The sequence below is a fragment of the Schistocerca serialis genome, chromosome 2 (genome assembly GCF_023864345.2).
Source record: "Schistocerca serialis cubense isolate TAMUIC-IGC-003099 chromosome 2, iqSchSeri2.2, whole genome shotgun sequence".
NCBI classification, from domain to species: domain Eukaryota; kingdom Metazoa; phylum Arthropoda; class Insecta; order Orthoptera; family Acrididae; genus Schistocerca; species Schistocerca serialis.
In genome coordinates, this window is record NC_064639.1 from 1,027,534,394 (window position 1) to 1,027,554,652 (window position 20,259).

The 20,259-nt window shown below is 40.7% G+C and overlaps 1 protein-coding gene across 1 annotated transcript in view; it reads left to right on the forward strand.

Annotated features, from left to right (window-relative positions):
* Positions 1-20,259, forward strand: part of LOC126458443 (TBC1 domain family member 20) — a 121,655-nt gene that overhangs the window by 9,949 nt on the left and 91,447 nt on the right. Inside the window, exons 3-4 of the mRNA XM_050095505.1 lie at positions 16,697-16,846; positions 17,145-17,239. Of these exons, the coding sequence (XP_049951462.1) occupies positions 16,697-16,846; positions 17,145-17,239 (245 nt within the window). The remainder of the gene's footprint in view (positions 1-16,696; positions 16,847-17,144; positions 17,240-20,259) is intronic.

Below are 20,259 nucleotides of genomic sequence, written 5' to 3' on the forward strand. Positions count from 1 at the left end.
CCGCCATGCCAGACGGCCCTTGCTGTGGCTGGGTGACTTCCACAGGGCGAGCCCCTGGTTGGAGTGGGTGGTACTAGGGCGGACGCCTTGAACATGAAGCGACAAAAACTTTAACATCCTGCCCATTCTGTGGCCGTCTCTAAGAATGATAGAAGACATGAGTCTCCTTCTGGTCCTTCAGCCTTCCCCTCCCTGGCCACCCCCTGGGAAGAGGGTCAAGTTCACTGGCTTGGGTTGAAACCTTTCCCTGGGTACCTGGTTTGTACCAGGACAGATAGCGAAAGTTTTGCCATGACCAAGCCTTTGTTTTTCTTGGAGACAATTGAAGATAAGTATTACGAAGTGGAATCCATGAGTAAAATGCGGTCTGGTTCTTTGCTTATAAAGACATTTTCTGCTGCCCAATCTGACTCCATGCATGCGTGTGACCATCTTGGTGACAGCCCAGTCTCCGTCGCACCCCACCACGCTTTGAACTCAGTACAGGGCATCATTTTCCACTGGGATCTTCTTCTCCAAACTGATGAGGAGTTCCATGCAAACCTCGAGCAGTGATGAGTCTGATTTATCTACAGCGAGGCCCTAAAAACAATCACACCGATTAAGGCGCCTTTATCCTGGGCTTCGAGGGGGATACCCTCCCCGAGAAGGTCGAGGTGATAGTGTATCGGTGTGATGTAAAACCTTACATTCGACCACCGATGAGATGCCTTAAATGCTTACGGTTTGGACACACGTCTTCCCGTTGCACCAATGATCCCCTCTGTGGTGACTGTGGGTGCTCCGTCCATGACGGGAGTGCCTGTGCTCCCCTACTAGTGTGCGTAAATTGCAATGCGCAGCATCCTCCATGCTCGCCAGCATGCTTGGTGTATGTGAAAGAACGACGGAGTCAAGAGTACAGGACCTTAGGTCGACGTACCTACACCGAGGCTTGTCGAAAGTATGACTGGCTCCATCCCATGCCTATAACTTCCACTTTTGCTTCAGTTATGTCCATTCCCCCTCCTACCCCCTCCTCTTCCCAGACCCATCCCATTCGCCCCACACCTTCTGCTTCACCCTCACTCTCCCACTCCCCATCAGTACCCATACCCGTCCCTTCGGGTGCTGCTCCCCCTCCCCCACCGGAGAAGTGTCCCCCTTCATCAGCAGCTGCCAGTACTGGAGCTCCTTCCTGGGACTCCTCATCCCGGCACCCTACTGAAAGGTGATCTGCAGCTCCACTTCGGCCACGCGATCCATAGCCGATGGGTGCAAAGATTGCCAGGTGTAATTCTGTGCCCAACCTCGCTGCAGTCTGCCCTTCTCTTCCTTCACAAGAGAAGAAAGAAACACAAGAACAAGGGCAAGGCCTCTCCTGTACCCCGAGGTGCCGTCTTCCCCTCCCCCAGCCAAGGAACCAACAGAGTCTGACCCGATCTATATGGACATTACCCCATCCTTATTGGTGATGGATGGTGACTCAGCGGCGTGACTGGCTCCGGTCCATTCCCTTCTCATTTGGACTCCAGCTTGAGAATCCTCCAGTGGAACTGTAATGGATATTTGAGTCACCTCCTGAGTTGCAGCCCCTTCTTTCCTCCTACTCTGCTGCTTGCATTGCTCTCCAGGAGACCCATTTTGTCAATTCTTACTCACACACCCTTCGGGGTTACGTGTTTTGTCGGAACCAAATTGGCCCCTTGCAGGCTTCTGGTGGTGTTTGCACCTTGGTCTGCAAGGACAATGTTAGTAAATGGGTTCTCCTCCATACCACTCTGAAAGCGATTGCTGTCAGGGTCCATCTGGTGACACTAATCACAATCTGTAATCTCTACTTTCCACTTGACAGGCCGCCCACATCCCTTGCTCTAACCACCCTTCTTCAACAACTCCCTTCTCCCTTCCTGCTTCTAGGGGACTTTAATGCCCACAACCCTTTCTGGGGTAGTCACACGACTATTGCCCTGGGTAGGACAGTAGAAGCTGTTCTGGCAGGGCTTGACCTCTGTCTACTAAACACGGCATTCCCATACACTTTAGTGTGGCACATGGCACTTTCTCTGCCATTGACCTCTCCATGTGCAGTGCCGATCTTCTTCCCTCCATTCAGTGGGGTGTCCACGATGACTTATGTGACAGCCATTATTACCCGATTGTTTTGATCTTTCTTCAGTGTATCTCACTCCGTCACCCTCCCAGGTGGACCTTCTCTAAAGCTGATTGGGGTGCCTTCTACTCTGCTACCATCCATCCCCCCTGTACTACCACACAGCGGTATTGGTGAGTCTACTCAGACTTTGACTGCCACCATTCTTTCCACTGTTGTTTCAGCCATCCCTTCTTCTTTGGGTTTCCCCCATCGGAAGATGGTCCTTCGGTGGACTCCGGAAATTGCTGCTTCCATAGAAGACTGCCACCGTGCTCGTCAACGCTTCAAGTGGCACCCTTCTACTGCTCTCCTTCTGATATTTAAATGATTCCGCACCTGGGCCTGTTACCTAATCAAATTTCAGAAATGGATTTGCTGGAAACGATATGTGGCTACCATAGGACCACACACACGCTCTTCACAAATCTGGGCAAAACTCGGGTGAATTTTTGGCCATCATCCTCCCACCAGAATTGCAGGAATTTCTGTGCATGGTGTTGTCCTTACCCATCCAGACTTTGTCACAGAGCATTTTGCTCAACACTATGCTCAAGCCTCCGCATCGACTCAATATCCACCCATGTTCCTCCTCCTGAAAGAATGCTCAGAACAACTGCCTTTGTCTTTTGTTTCTCGCTGCTTGGAGCCTTATAATGCCCCATTTAGTAAGTGGGAATTCGCCAGCGCCCTCACCCTTTGTCCCGACGCGGCTCCTGGACCGGAGTGGATACATAACCAAATGCTCCACCACTTATCAGTGGCTGGCCACCGTTGTATACTGACCCTTGCGGCTTGCGACTGGTGCCTTCTGGACCAGCCCCGTGATTAGCCTTCTCGCAGAGGTGGGGATTCCACCGCTGCGAGTTTTGTGCCAACAAGAGCTGATATCTTATGTGCTCCGCAATTGGTGCACCCCAAAGCACCCTAATTATGGTCTCCTTTATCCAGACACGGAGATCAACCTCCCACGACGGTGGCCACAAAGTGGGCTTACCGTGGCTGCCAGCATTCAGTTGCTCTTTTATGAGCTCCAGCACTTCCCTTTACCACCTCTTTTTCTCTGGTCACGCACATACCCCTCTATGGTGCGTCTCTCAGCCACAGCTCTGTCTTGATCTCTCCATCAATTCAAAGGATTCTGCCCCTTTGGAGGCTCTTCACCACCAATTCTACTGTCTCCTCAATTCATTCCAGGGTTCGCAATTGATATCTGTAATGACTCCTTGAGCAGTTTGCAAGCTATCGGCCAAAGCTTCCCTCGTTACCCATTGATCATAGCTATCCAGGACTCCCTTTCTCTCCTTGATCAACGTGGATGCTCAGTGGTTTTCCTTTGGACTCCAGGCCATGTGGCGCTCCCTGGCAATGAACTTGCAAATTGACTGGCTAAATTGGCTACTAACAGACCACCTCTTGCTATTAGCATTCCGGAAATAGACCTTTGCTCGGCATTAGAATGTTGGGTTTTGGGACTTTGGAATGCAGAATGGCACACTATTTCTTCGCCAAACAAGCTCAGGGCAATAAAGGTTTCTACAACTATGTGGCGGTCCTCCTTACGGGCCTCTCGTAAGGCCTTTGTCGTCCTTTGCCGGCTTCGCATCGGCTGACTCACAGTTATCTCCTCCGTTGTGAAGACCCCCTCTCTGTCTGCTGGCTGTGGTTCATCTCTTACTGGACTGTCCCAACTTAGCCACCCTGCAACGAACTTTTAGCTTTCCTGACTCACTACTCATGGCGTTAGCCGACAATGCCTCAGTGCCTGATCTAGTTTTATGATTTCTGCATTCTGGGGTTTTTTATTGCTTCATTTAAGTGATAATTAATTGAAACCCTCTGCTGCCGACAGGTGTTGTTGATATACCTCGATGGGGACAGCTGAGATCTCCTGCTTGCATGGTAGATGCTCTATCCATCTGAGCCACCGAGGACACAGATAAATAATGCAACTGCAGGGACTTATCCCTTGCATGCTTCCCGTGAGATCCACATTCCCAACTGTCCACAACTACATACGTAATGTGCCCAATAGATATTTGCCCGTCCACTCATTACTCACGCACACTAAGGTGATAATTCCCGTAAGAGTTCGGGCAAACTGTGCACATTCACACAGACGAAGGTCAATGGCCAGGTAGCCTTTAACTATGTATGAAGATAATAACTGCTCTCGAAAGAACTGATACCATTGATGACTGTGCAGCTTCTCTAGAATAAATGATAATTAATTGAAAGCCTCAGCTGCCAACAGGTGTTGTTGATATACCTCAATGGGGACAACTGAAAATGTGTGCCCCGACCGGGACTCGAACCCGGGATCTGTATTTAAGGGTGGGACCTTCAACTTATCAGTGGGTGGAGGGGATGGCTGGCCGTCTTGCTCCCCCCTTCGCCCCGATTGGACTGGCTTCAACTGGGCTTGGTGGTTCACCCCTGCCCTCTGCCTTCCCACTCCTTTCCTTATGGGTCTGTTTTATCTTGAGTGTGTATCTTGTCTACCTGTGCTTCTTCCTGCATGCCCGTCATTAGTCACTTTCTTTCCCTCTTCTTCCGCCTTCTTCCTTCCTTCTCTATCAATAGTTCGTAATTTTATAGCCATTGTAGTTCCCTCTTATAGTGTGAGGTTTTATCGGTTTTAGTTATTCCAAGGTCGGAAGGACTGATGACTATGTGATTTGGTCCCTTCTCCAATCCAACCAAGCAAGCTATCTCTGACAATATCGGCATTATGATAATCTTTATAGATTTCAGGCCTACATTATCCATACAGTAGGGAAAGGAAAAGGAAAATTTAAGTTACTACATAAAATCTATTAAAATCCTTGCCAATTCTTTTTGCAGTTAAAGTAAAGTAAAAATAAAAATACATGCTGTTCGTTCCTGTAAATCATAGATGCCATTTGGTGAAAAAAGCAATATCATACTAAAGTAAGAACACCACCAGAGAACTAGGTGATATACATAGAAGTTACAGTGAATTAGAACTTTTTAAAAAAATTCTAGTGTGCTGTGTGCGCCTTGATTGTTTCTTACATTTTACTGAAAATTTAAAAACAAAATTATATTCTACAATATATAAAAGCAATGAAAAAAACATTTATAGGTAGAAAGGATTTTTCTACAAAACAGAAAATGAGGAATGATTTAGTAGAATATACATGTTGTCAGCTGCTGATGGGACTCTTATTTCAGGTTGTGAGGTATTTACATTACTGACCGTATGCTCAACAGAGGCAACATGACCCAGACAGCACAGGGCAGTATCCGGCTGTAGATTGATGTCACATGTCTTCTAGCTATGATGTGTCTGTGTTAACTTGATTCCCTGCTGTCCTTACATTTAGTACGACAACTTTCAGGTCACCAGATGTCACCTGTGACATATGTATACGAAGTTTGTGGATGCTTATTTTTGTTTTACATTAATCTATATAAACAAACATGTAAATGTTCATTTGTACAAAATTGTAAATCTCTGAAAGTTTTTTTCCGATTACTTTGAAATTTTGGCACAATGTTGCATTTGAATACATGCATTTTTTTATGTACCTTCTGGAGTGCCATTTGGCATATAATTATATACATAGTGTGTCTATAATTAAATTTCCACTTTAAAAATGCTGTGGGAAAAGAACCACTGCTCAGAATGATGTCAAATTTGAACAGCATGTTATTGACACAGGGAGAAACACCATGGAACAAAAAATAAAATCATGGAAATTTGACTAATAGCTGGCACTATTAAGTGTCAGAATATGTGCGCCTATACACAGGTGGCACATGGCTGTTCCTCAGTTTGCATTCAAGACACCGAACATGACTGTCTCCATAAAGGATCGTACGCTGCTGGTAAAGTTCTTTTACAAAAATGGTGACTGTGCACCAGTAGCTCTGCAGAAGTTCTGGACCCTCAGGAGTAAGAAAAAAGGCATTGGTCCAATGTCTAGAGAAAATGATTGCAACATTCTAGAAGACATGTTCTTTTGAAGTGCAGTGAGTTAGAGGGAGGAAAGCAATTGATCAGACATCTGTCGAATATGTGGCCACAGCATTGCAAAAGGAGTTGAGCGATGGTGCGCCAACATTCAGTGTGTGGGGAATTACCTTAGCATTGGACATGCGTGCAACAATGGTGCATAAAATCCTATGAAACACCCTGCATTATTATCCATACAAAACAACTCATGTTCAAGAGATACTTCCTACTGACCTGTCAGCAAGACAAACATTTGCTCTGAAATTTCTTGCTCACATCGAAGTAGAGGGACATGTCAATAAGCAGAATAGCAGGATGCAGGCAACGGAAAATCCCCATACACATCAACCAGTACCACTTCATTATGCGAAGATGACTTTGTGGTGTGGGATTGTCTTGTTCGCTTGCTTTATTTCTTCATTTGTTTTCCTTGGTGTCGACTTACTGCATTGCTACACTGGCTGAAAAATGGGGTTGGAAGATCAACACTGACTACTTCAAATGATGTAGCTGACAGGTGCACATTTGCGTTTCACAGTTCTTTACTTTTAATGTTCATAACCCCCAATAATACACAGTTATATGGCCAGTGCACTATTGTTTAACTTTCGATAAGTCTCATTAATAGGTTGCAAGTGAAGATCCACATACTGCTTCAATAGTTTACTGTTGTACATCAAAAAGCAGTAAAAACCTAACCACACAGTTCACAACTCTTGCAGAATATTGCAGTGTGTATCGAACAGACGCTGTTATTGTCTTAACACATAGCCTAATTGTGTTGCACTTATTTCACAGTTAAGTTGATGCATTGTTGTTGTTATAACCAACACAGGTTTCTTGTCTGAAACTCGGCTGTGGGCTGACTGACTCGGGACCAAAAATCAGGCTTTTATATATCCCCACAATAATAGGTACTGAAACTACACATTGTTTGAAGTTCAATTTACAGGAACTACAATTAAAACTTAACTATTAAATTAACTTTTTAACAGTTTCTTATACCACAAGAGTTAGGCTGAATTATTTATTTAAATCATGAAATTAACAAATATCATTATACAAACACTAATTTTGACAAAACTGTTAATTACTTTGGAATAAATTAAGGGCTGACTTTGCTAACATGTTTTCGGATGGGGCGAAATAGATACTTTATAATTACTAGTATTTCGTTTTTCAAATGTTTATAATTTGTACAGAATTTATATTTGTTTATAAGTCAACACTAGAATTCAAGTTATGAAACAATTACTGATTTTGCCCTATAATGAAAGTTACTAACTAGGAATAGTGAAAATAAATTAGAAAATCAATTACATACATAAAACTAAGCACAAAATTAATCTGGTGGTATATTCTTTAAGACTAAGGGCCAACCTTTTTCTTTTTTGAAAATGCAGATTATACTCACACATGTTAATGATAATTAGATAAGTGGATAATTAGATAAGTGTGAAAAAAAAATGAATTTCAAGGAGGCAGATGGCAAAACAAGAGGCAAAGTAAAAAAATCCCAGCTTGCTCACCACAGGATGTTGGCATTATTTATCGTAGGGCCATATTTTTTTGAGGAAATGAGTTCTGCGTCTACTGTGACCAGTACTGCCATGGGTAAATGCTACGAGAGTCTTGCGCACCAGCATCATTCCAAACCTTCAACAGTGTTCATGTGTGAGTAGGATTATTTTTATGCAAGATGGTACTCCCCTGAACATAGCACAGCCAGTGAAGCAGCTGTTGCAGAGGCATTTCAGAATTGCTAGAATTATCACTCATCATTTCTCTACCACCTGATGTCCAGATCACTTGATCTTAATCCATGTGACTTCTGGCTTATCTGAAAGATGATGTATTCGGTGCTCCAATTACGAACATGGCCATCGCCTGCTGTGCCACGCTGTCATCATGATTGCAGCCGGAGACATTGCCGACATCGTCATTTGACTGATGCTTTGCTTGGCTCTGCTCTTTGCACTGTCAGCAATGCCAGACGTCTACTGTTTCACATGAGAGGAGACTGGGTGCCTCCACCAAGCTCTTCCTGATGCACTACGCTGATGGCCAGAATAAAGAAGTTAGCTGAACAAATCCACTGTCGGCCTGATGCTCATTTCACTCTCCATAGGAGACAATCAAAGGGATTGATGTTGGATCATTGACATCGCCATCTTAGAACAATGTCTGAACCTACAGCCTATGGTACGATGAGTCCAAAAAATTGTGTATTGTATTTTGGTCATAGAGAAGAGTTTTGACAGCATTTTGTAAAGTAGATTTTATTCCAAGTAGAGGAAAAGTGTGTTTGTCTAGTTTTAGAGGTAATGGAAGTTGTGATTGTTTAGAGCCTGTTAGATGTGAACCTTGAGGGTCACTCAGTGCCCTGTACAAAAAGAGTTCAAGTAAAATGTTATACTTGTAATCATTGGGGGCATATGGCTGGGCAATTCTTGGGAGTTGAGTTGGCTTATGATTAGATGGAAGAATGAAGTTAATAGATTTTGTTTTCTTGTCTTGTGAATGTTAGTTCTCAAAATGAATGTTGTCAAGGACAAAGCTTTGACAGTGCCAGAGACGCGAGATGTCGGAGCCAGAAGTAGTATACGTATTGTTAGGAAAGGTAGCATGACTAACAGCAAATAACACAGAGCTGCATGGGTTCGTAGAATCACAGTCATCACAAAGGATTGTAGATTTGTCAATCACAAGTTTAATTGCTCCTTTTTCTGGCAAGGCAACCAAGAATGTGCAGACCTTTGTGGGAGACCTCAGAAATATGGCACAGATGGAAGTTTGGTCTGATAAGGAATTATTGAATGTTGCAAAGTTGAGACTAACAGGGTAAGATAAAACTTATGTATGACATACAGAAGCTCTTAAGGGAGCTTTGCTTGGGAACAATTAGGGGTAATAACTAAGAAAAATATGGGAACTGTAAAACAATTTTTTAAAGTGGTTTCATGCAGAAATCGCAGGACATGTATGGACAGGAGGTCTGACGGATTTTGTGGTGAGCTATAGAGTGTGAGGATATTGATTTGTCAACTAGAGTACAGGGTAAACAGATAGTGTTTGCAGCTAGTATAAATGTTTCAGGTGTGGATGAACGGGCATTTAAGGAGGCATGTCATCAGCCTCAGGCCATTGTGGATTAAGTGAGAGGAAGTAATAGTTTTAGAAGTAGAGCAATGGGGAAGAATAAGGCATTAGTTACAAGTGGTAACTCCAGGTCCATTACAGTCATTCCCAGTAAGATTGGATGCTATGAAATCATGTGAAGAGGAGGATTGTGTGATAGGTAGAATAGTAGGAAAACTGGGTTGAGGGTTTATTGGACACAGGGATGCATGTGTCAGTCACCAGTAGTGATCTGGTGAAACGTAAGCAATGGGACTCACCACGATACAGGTATCTTGGAGTGAGGGATAAAGATCTCACTCCGTGAGGATTGATGGACACAAACTTTTGCCTGGATACAGTTCAATTTAAACAGTGTGGAGAGATTTTGCCACACATGAGTGACGGCTATGACATGTTTGTGGGATTAGATTTCTTAAGTCAGCATTGTGCCATTATTGATCTTCGCAACATAGTGTGGAACATGATGGAAAAATTTTTGAGTTAGATTTGGTGTAGCGATGTCACCATGAATGACCACACTAAGACTTGACTCACACGATTGTGTACCTAAGGATACTGGGAAATCACTTGGGATCATTGTTGATTCTAGTTTGCCAATAGGTGATGGAACCATTAGAGGAAAGTATTAGATGATACGATTTGCTTAGTTAAAAGAGGTATTGTATGCATAAAGAAATAAAGGGTGTGAAGAAGGTACCTGCTTATGTAGATAATTTTAGCGCAGAGGACATAGGATTAACAAAGGGGCTGGTAATCGCTAATATGGATATCCTGGAGGAAGAAGAATGGGACATAGAGGGGTGTCAGCCACAGACAGTTGCCAGACACCATTGAAACTGGATTAAGAGAAAAATTGAAGTGCCTAATGGGAAGCAATATGGAATGGATGGAAAAAAAGGATTTATTTTTTTCAAAAGGGCCATTACCAGGTATACATGTTACACAGCACCACATACCAACTGGGAACGAATCACCAGTCTACTACAAACTATACAGGATACCTAGGTTCTTGCTGCCAATTTTGCAGGAATTTCTCAATTGACAGCTGAAAGATGAGATTATTGAAGAAAGTAATAGAGCATTGGAGGGCAGGAATACCCATCGTGTCAAAAGAAAATCAGTGGATGGAACATAAAAATGTAGGTTTTGTTGTGACTACAGACACCTAAATGTGAAAACCATAAAAGACGCCTACCCTTTGCCAAACATCACAGAAACTTTGGACCATTCAGGGCAATGCAAATATTTTTCAGCAATGGATTGCAGGAGTGGTTATCATCAAATAGAGGTTGCATTGCAGGATTGCCACAAACAGCATTTTCGACAATGTGAGGACATTTCCAATTCAAAACAATGCCATTTGGATTAAAAAATGTAACTGCAACATTTCAGTGATTGTTGGACGGAGTACTCAGAAGTTTAAAACCGTGGTAGTGCCTAGTATCTCTCTATTACGTGATCGTCTATGGGAGTGGTACGGAACACTGTACTCAATGATTAAGGGAAGTATTCATAAGATTAAAAGCAGCGAAGTTAACTTTGAGTGGAGAAAAGTGTAATTTTGTGATGGAAGTGGTAGCATACGTAGGTCATATTATAGGTAAAGATGGAGTAAATACATACTGCAAGATTAATTAGAGCTGTATGTGAATTTATCATACCAGAATATGTAAAGGAGTTGCAATCGTTCTTAGGAGTCACAAACTATTACTGCCACTTCGTAAAATGATTGCGGTATTGTCACACCATTGACACAATTGTTGAGAAAGGGACTAAATTTGTGTGGTCAGAATAGTGCTAGCATGCTTTTGAGGAGCTAAAAAAAGTTTTAAGATGGAGTACAATATTGGTCTTTCCGGATTTTAATAGAGAATTTGTTGTATCATGTGATGCATCAGCACTTGACTGTGTGCTGTCACAGGAGGTAGAAGCCATAGAACATCCAGTAGCTTACACATCAAGACAACTAAATTCTGCAGAAAGAAATTATCGCACAATGGAGAAAGAGATTTTAAGCCTTATTTAAGGAATCACATATTTCAGATGTTATCTGTACATTAAAAAGTGTAGAGTAATAGCAGATCATGTGGCATTAAAATGGTTGTTGATGTTAAAGAATCCTTCTAATAGATAGAAGCGATGGGCAGTAATACTAAGTGAATTTGATATTAAAGTCACGCATGAACTTGGGAAGAAGCACAGAAATGCAGATGGCTTAAATTGACAAGTAGCAGTATTACTTATTTTCGGTAATGAACATAAGGAATGGCCAACTGCACAGAAAGCAGGTGATGAATGTAAGCAGTATTTTAAGCAGTCAGTTTTGTATGCTATGTCATCAGAACAAGACATAACCAGGGAAAAAGCACCACAGGTGCAAAGATTTGAGCTGGTGCCAGTGCAATTAGAGACTTGCCACTTGCACGAGTTTTTGCCAGTGCCGCAGGTGGTGCTGAGTATGAAGAAATCAACTTCACCTCAGCCAATTGCCGGCAGAGTACAATACGCCAGTGACCGACAACAGTGGACAGAAGCCTGCTTGGAAGATAGAAAAGCAGCTCTCACCCCCTTGGTTATAGATCATCATCCGAGGCTGAATTAGACAGGGAACATCATTTAGTGAACTCTTAGAAGTGAACAGACAGTTGTTGTAAATTGCATTTGCTATGTACTGAGAAATTTGCCAAAGGTTATTTGCACTTAGCCATTGAGGGACATTTTTTATTATGGTACATGCAGTGTTGGAGGCCTTGTTATTCAACAAGTCACAAAGATAAGTAAACGCTTTTAACTCATTGGTGTGGCTTTGTCACTAATTTGTTGGAGTGTTGTAGAACCTTCATTCTCCTATCTTATTACCTGACCCTGCGGCACAGCTGTGCAATAGTGGCAGAGAGAAATTGTCTTAGTGGTGTACTGCACCAGAAGCCATTTCACAAACACTCAAACTTGGCCTACCATAACAACAGCTTATCGTAAGAATTCTACTACCATAGGATCTGAACTTACAGTAACAATAAACAAGGCTTACTGCCAGAGAAAGAGAAAGAAAGAAAGAAGAGAATAGCCCGCATCTCGTGGTCGTGCGGTAGCGTTCTCGCTTCCCACGCCCGGGTTCCCGGGTTCGATTCCCGGCGGGGTCAGGGATTTTCTCTGCCTCGTGATGGCTGGGTGTTGTGTGACGTCCTTAGGTTAGTTAGGTTTAAGTAGTTCTAAGTTCTAGGGGACTGATGACCATAGAAGTTAAGCCCCATAGTGCTCAGAGCCATTTTTAAAGAAGAGAATATGGACAGAGAGGTGGGAGGAAATGTACATATAGGCAGGGGGAAATGGAAGAGGGGAGAGGGGGGGGGGGAGAGAGAGAGAGAGAGAGAGAGAGAGAGAAATGGTAGGACATATTTATGTGCCATTTCAATACATATATAGCAATTTTCCATGTAACCAGACTGAGGCACAGCAATGTGTGGCCAGGTACAGCTAGTTACAAATAAAGTTGATAAAATTTTTACAGATTTTAAGTTTGTGATGTAGATTATTCTTTTCATATTGTAGAGTCTAGAGATGGGCGGTGTGTGGCTGAAACTGGCGATTATTTTTGTAATCATGGTTGCTCTAAAATGAAAAGAAGTGTACAATATGTCAGTCACTCTTCTCCTTAGACAAGCATGTAAAGAATGTTGACAAGATGCACTAGAATTTGAAAACAATTGTCTCAGAAGTATGAAAACACTGTGTGTGTGTGTGTGTGTGTGTGTGTGTCCAATACATAATGAACTATATCTCCTTTCACAGTTACTTCCTTCTCCTAGATCTGTTCTGCCAAGGAACACCATTTGAACATCCAGTAAAGTAACTCCAGTTATAACTAAACAAAATTGTTTCTATAATCACAGATTATATTTTGTTAAGAGGTAGTTTTCAATTGTGAGAATGGAAAAAATGTTATCATTTGAAATAACATAGTGTTTTGAAGATTATAAATACATTTCTACTCATGTAACAAAAAATTTCATGCTTTCTGAATTACACTTCTACAGAAAATTCCATTCTTATGAGCGTATTAGATACTTAAGTATTACAGTACAGTTTCATCAGTCAACTGTGCCCACTTAAGAAAATGCATCAATTAAAAGATTTGATTCTGAGTTTCTACAGTCACAAAAATCACTTCCCCTTAGTCACATATTACATTCCACATCCAGATATCCTGATTATTTAATTACAAAACAGACTACATAATAGTCGTTCTTACTTCACCTGTACAATGTCTGGAAAGGAGGGTGTGATTTAGTTGTCTGCAGTCCTTGTGTATGCTCATCAAAAATAAAATTTCAAATGGATATAGTTATATATAAAAAGAAGTTTTTATCATCGCCTATTTCCCAAAAAATTATACAGGCACTGACTATTGCATCTCTAATTAGAACATGGCCACAAGCCACCTTCTTTACATCGACGTGTCCTTCCAAAAATGAGTTGTGCTGTCAATTGCGAGATCGCACTAGTAGTGTTTTCTCAACTGTACTCAGTTGTGATTGTATTAATACGAGAAAAAAACAAATAACAGAGGTTAATTGCTGGCCCTTGAATTTATACTTAGCTTGAAGAAGAAGGAATGTTTAGTTTTAATGGTAAATTTTCATATCTATAGATCTGTGTATAGTGCAATAAAATACCTGTAGATTGCAATTGAATGTGCAGATCCTCGTCAGGAAAGATCACAAATACTTCAACTGTGTGCCATTATGTGTAGTTTGCTAGTTACCTCCACGTTTTGACACTTGTTTCTTGGGAGGGGAACATAATTACACGATTGGGTGTATCAGATTTTGGTGTGTCAGATGTGGGTAGTGACTGCCCACTGCTGAAAACAGTTCCTATTTGAAAAAATGACAAGTTGATAAATTCTTTGCAGACTTGTTAACATTGGTTTAAGTAAAACAATATGGGGAGTTTTTACATCAAATAAGTAAGGCAACAAATTGAATGTCTTTTAACTTCAATTATTTATTAATTAAAATCACAACTGTATTAGTGGCATAAGTCATTTTAGAAAACCTTAGCAGACAGCCAAATTCACAAAGCAGACCCAAAGTATCTTCTGCAATAGAAAATTAATGGTTCAGACTGTTAATGTGTATTAGCACTCTTCCTTATAAAACTTAGCAGTCCATCTGCGTTTGGGGTGTATTTTTTCCCTCTTCTCCTGCTGATGTATTTTGTAGGGTTTGTGGTAGGTCTTATACCAGCTCTAGTGGTAAGTTGTGTCCCTGGGCGATACAACTGGGCAGTATTTTGCCGACCCTAATACACCGCCAGATGAGAGTAGTATTACCTTTATCCTCTCTTCTCAGAGTAGTTGTTTGGTGGTCCGGATCTTTCCGTGCCACCTCCCTGTCGGTCCAACTGCGGTGAAGATTTCTGAAATGCTTCCAGTTCTCTCTACTGCACTACTAAATAAATAGCCACACTTCTCACAAACAGGGGTATATTTTGCCCAACATTTTCACTATTTCTTTTAACAACACAACAAACAATTGCTAAGGTAATACCACTCTCTTGACTACATTCAAATATGTCCGTACATGCGTACTTTAGGACCTGAGAGAGCAGACACAGATAAAAAACTACTGCTGTTCAAATGTTCATTACACCCTTGTTGGTGCGTCATTTACTCCATGGCTCCTGGATTCAGGCACTTGCTGCACCATGGCACAAATGACTCCCAGACAACCAGTGGTTGTAATACAATTTTTTACTGGTCCCCTTCTCGCTGGCTCCACCACTGCTCCACATTCACCGCATACAAGAAAGGAAAACACACAGTTTCCATTTCTCACTACATTTATCCTTATTCAACTTACTCGAGAGCACCTCTTTTCGACGGCTTTCAAATGGTGTGTTGGGATGTTTACAAATATCCTGAAACACTACACATTCACTCTCACTGAATAATTCTGACAATGCTCAGTCACAGAACTCAACTCTATGCAGCCATTTGCTGCCCAACTGTCAGTCACAAACTTTATTACTCACATCGTGGAGACAGACCACCTCACCCTTTTGTCACTAGAAACAGTCTCTTCTCAATCTTTGCAATTGACTCTGCAAGCTACTCTATCTTCCACCAATAAAACCAGCCTACTGTGGCTTGTACTCACAATTTTTTCATTTTATGTTCCACTGACTGTCGCTGTTGTCTCTTCCATGCCTTGCAATTACATTCTAGTGACGTGCATTATTATTGTAATATTTTTTACAAATTTCAGCCACCTGTAATTAAAAAAGTTACATAATAGATCACATGCCAGTGCTAATAATGAAGACATCGAACTCCATATATTAAAAACAAATAATGTCTCGTGAAATATTATGCTAACATGAATTAATTTGTAATTGCCTGATGCATAAATATTCCACACATTTTGATATTAAGAACTACTGATTAAATTTTGGAAAAGAAAAACAATCATTTTAGCATGCTGTGGTGTGTACATTATCATTGAGACTCACCACTGCCTGCTTGCTAGGGCACATGGAGCCTTCTGGATTATTTAACACTCCCTACTCCGGCTGCTAAGCTCCTCAGCCAATGCTAATGTCATACCAGAGCACTCCAAACAATAGCAACTGTTTCCAGCTTTCTGAACTGCAAATACCTCATCACATGTACATACAGCCTTTGCCATGTCTTGCAATATTTTTAAAGGGTGTGGGTATCCACTCTATTGTCTTTCATTATCTTTACATTATGCCACGTACAATCATATGTAGTGGCAATAATTGCAGAATGGTAGTTTTGGTTTAAGTGAGACATGTTCTCTCTCTCTCTCTCTCTCTCTCTCTCTCTCTCTCTCGTAATGATGTTCACATAAGAAGGCGCATGGAGGGGTGAAGCAAAGTAGGGAGGAGCAATGTACCACATGAAGCTCCAGTCAAAAGCATCATTCTGCAACACTGCCTGAAGGATGCTCTTCAGGCTGCGCATGAACATTTAGCACTCATTTTCATATTATTTTAGGTGCGGTGAAATTTCTTAGCTAATATAGTGCCCATTATGGATGCCATGAAGCAAAGAAGACAAGTAGTAAGTTATGAAGTGACAGCAGTAGTTTTCATAGCATATAAGTTCTACTGCGTTGAGTCAAAAGCAGAAATAGTGGCCCAGTGTAGTGGTCACCATAGTGTTGCCAGTTACCAGGAGAGGTAACGTCTGGATCATGAGGTGTGAGATAGAGACAGAGCACTTACTGAGGACATGCAAAGAATGCATCACGCTGGCGCATTCTTATGTATGCATCACTATAGTGTTGAAACTAGTAAAGATATAGTGTTTCTTAGGATCTTTCTGATTAGCCTTTGCAATCAGTTTGTGATATTTAGAAGTTTCCTACAAACTAAAACATAAGTTACTGTTTTATTACTCATAAGTCTCTTCCATATAGATGAAATTCGAAGAAAAGTTTGGCCAATACTTGTCGGAATTGATGCACCATCAGATACTGAACTTCCCAGCCAAGCTGAATTAGAAAGTCATGCAGAATATCAGCAAGTAGTGCTGGATGTTAATAGATCTCTCAAAAGATTTCCACCAGGTATGTCCCGATCATTTGTGTTGTTACAGAAATTACAATATCAATTAGTAATTTTCACTTTTGTTATAGTTGGCCATAGCTTTATTTGAATGCAATGAAGGTAACTTGGTTTGAATTGTCTATCATTTGTTTTTGCAATCACTGGACTCTAAGTAATTCTAATTTTTCATGACTTGCTTCTTCAGCTTTCAGTATTTTACTTTGATTTGCTCAACAGGGAAAAAATGACATGCTATTTACATTCTATTGATATTGTAAAAATTCGCTTCCATTAATGTCACTGATAATTATTTGATAGGTATTCCTTATGAACAGAGAGTGGCTTTGCAAGACCAGTTAACAAGGCTTATACTGAGGGTAATAATCAGATATCCTCATTTGCGGTACTACCAGGTAAGGTACTTTTGTAAAAGTATTTGCAAGATCTGAATTAGTTAAAATTTCACATTTAAAAGAAATGATACAATGCTAAGAACTGAGTTTGCCTGATGGGTGTTGGGAAAGCTATTACTACTATTGTTTGGCTGCAAACTAATGAAACACATTCCTCCATAAAAAAACTGTCTCCAAGAAAGAATGATAGATTCGAACTGTTTTGTATTTCCTGTGACAAAGAGACTTTTTAAGTTGCTATGAAGTACTTTAAAATTAATTTTCAGGCAAACTTTATAACAGAGTGGCAGTTGTTTAGATTGGGTTACCTCCCCCCCCCCCCCCCTCCCCTCCACTTCATCAGCAGACTCTAGAAATAGTAGGACAGTTTGAAAAACTAAAGAATTCTGTTTGTTGTCTATATATGTTATTCTGATGGCAGATTTTGATGAAGATAAATAATTTTTTTCATCAGACATTTATTTCTTTTTTTTTTCTTTTTAATACTATGGAATGTAAAACAGTCTTAGTTCAAAAAATTGTTCTTTTATTTTATAACCTGTTCTAATCCATACAGTTGTTATAAGACGTGTTTCATTCTTGACTAGTATAAAAAAAAATTAAGAAAACTTGTAGCCAAAATAGACTTTCAAAACATGTAAAAACGTAGTAAAACTGTGATGAACAAAAACTATTGACCCATAGTGTAAAGTTGCTTTCAGCCTGCTGACAGCGATTTTACACTATAAGTCAATTGTGTTTATTTAAGTTAGTTTTGTTATATTTTTATACCTTTTGATCATGCCTATATTGTCTACAATCTTTTTTTTTTATACATTAGTTTAGAATGAAAGACATATTCCATTAGAACCACTGACAGCCTTGGGAGAGCCAGCCCTGACAAAACTCTACCATCTGGTGAGCAAGATGTATGAAACAGGCGAAATACCCTCAGACTTCAAGAAGAATATAATTATTCCAATTCCAAAGAAAGCAGGTGTTGACAGATGTGAAAATTACCAAACTATCAGTTTAATAAGTCACAGCTGCAAAATACTAATGCGAATTCTTTACAGACGAATGGAAAAACTGGTAGAAGCCGACCGTGGGGAAGATCAGTCTGGATTCCGTAGAAATGTTGGAACATGTGAGGCAATACTGACCCTACAACTAATCTTAGAAGATAGATTAAAGAAAGGCAAACCTACTTTTCTAGTATTTGTAGACTTAGGGAAAGCTTTTGACAATGTTGACTGGAATACTCTCTTTCAAATTCTGAAGATGGCAGGGGTAAAATACAGGGAGCGAAAGGCTATTTACAATTTGTACAGAAACCAGATGGCAGTTATAAGAGTCGAAGGGCATGAAAGGGAAGCAGTGGTTGGGAAGGGAGTGAGACAGGGTTGTGCCCTATCCCCGATGTTATTCAATCTGTATATTGAGCAAACAGTAAAGGAAACAAAAGAAAATTTTGGAGTAAGAATTAAAATCCAAGGAGAAGAAATAAAAACTTTGTGGTTCACCAATGACATTGTAATTCTGTCAGAGACAGCAAAGGACTTGGAAGAGCAGTTGAATGGAATGAACAGTGTCTTGAAAGGAGGATATAAGACGAACATCAACAAAAGCAAAACGAGGATAATGGAATGTAGTCAAATTAAGTCGGGTGATGCTGAGGGAATTAGATTAGGAAATGAGACACTTAAAGTAGAAAAGGAGTTTTGCTATTTGGGGAGCAGAATAACTGACGATGGTTGAAGTAGAGAGGATATAAAATGTAGACTGGCAATGGCAAGGAACGGTTTTCTGAAGAAGAGAAATTTGTTAAAATCAAGTATAGATTTAAGTGTCAGGAGGGCGTTTCTGAAAGTATTTGTATGGATTGTAGCCATATATGGAAGTGAAACATGGATGATAAATAGTTTAGACAAGAAGAGAATAGAAGCTTTCGAAATGTGGTGCTACAGAAGAATGCTGAAGATTAGATGGGTAGATCACGTAACTAATGAGGAGGTATTGAATAGAAATGGGGAGAAGAAAAATTTGTGGCACAACTTAACTAGGAGAAGGGATTGGTTGGTGGGACTTGTTCTGAGGCATCAAGGGATCACCAGTTTAGTATTGGAGGGCAGTGTGGAGGGTAAAATCCATAGAGGGAGACCAAGAGATGAATACACTAAGCAGATTCAGAAGGATGTTGGTTGCAGTAGGTACTGGGATGGGAGATGATGAAGCTTGCACAGGATAGAGTAGCATGGAGAGCTACCAGTCTCAGGACTGAAAACAACACAGCAACATGGGATGATGATAGTTTGGATTAGATTAGATTTACTTTCATTCCAATTGATCCGTAGTGAGGAGATCCTCCAGGATGTGGAACATTTCAGAAAAACAACAATACATGACAAATATTTACAACTAAAACAAATAAGCTACTGTGCCATTCCACAGGTCCCAAGTGCAATGATAGTCATTTTTTAATGAACACTAAGGGTCATTTTACAAATACTAATGCACTGAATTTAAACTAAATGCACACCTTTTTGTACAAGACTAAGTGACTTAATCCTTGTGAAGATTATTTTTATTTCTAGTATTGATTCCATGAATTGAGCTGTTGGTTTGAAAAAGTGATATGTTTTTAATGACAAATTTCATTAAGGAATAAATATATTGGGAAGCAGTAGTTAGTATCCCTAGTTCCCTAAACAGGCTTCTGCAGTATGTTCTTGAGTTCACACCACATCAACTCTTACTGCACGTTTTTGTGCCTAGAAAACATTAGCTTGGCTTGATGAATTACCCCAAAAAATAATCTCATATGGCATAATGGAATGAGAGTAAGCATAGTATGCCAACTTTTTCATTTTTATATCCCCTATATCTGACAAAATTCGCATTGCAAACAGAGATTTGTTAAGACGCTTCAGCAGTTCTGTGGTGTGCTCCTCCCAGTTGAATTTATTATTAAGCTGTAATCCCAAGAATTTAACACTGTCCACTTCTTCTATCTTCTTGTCATCGTGTGTTAGACATATACT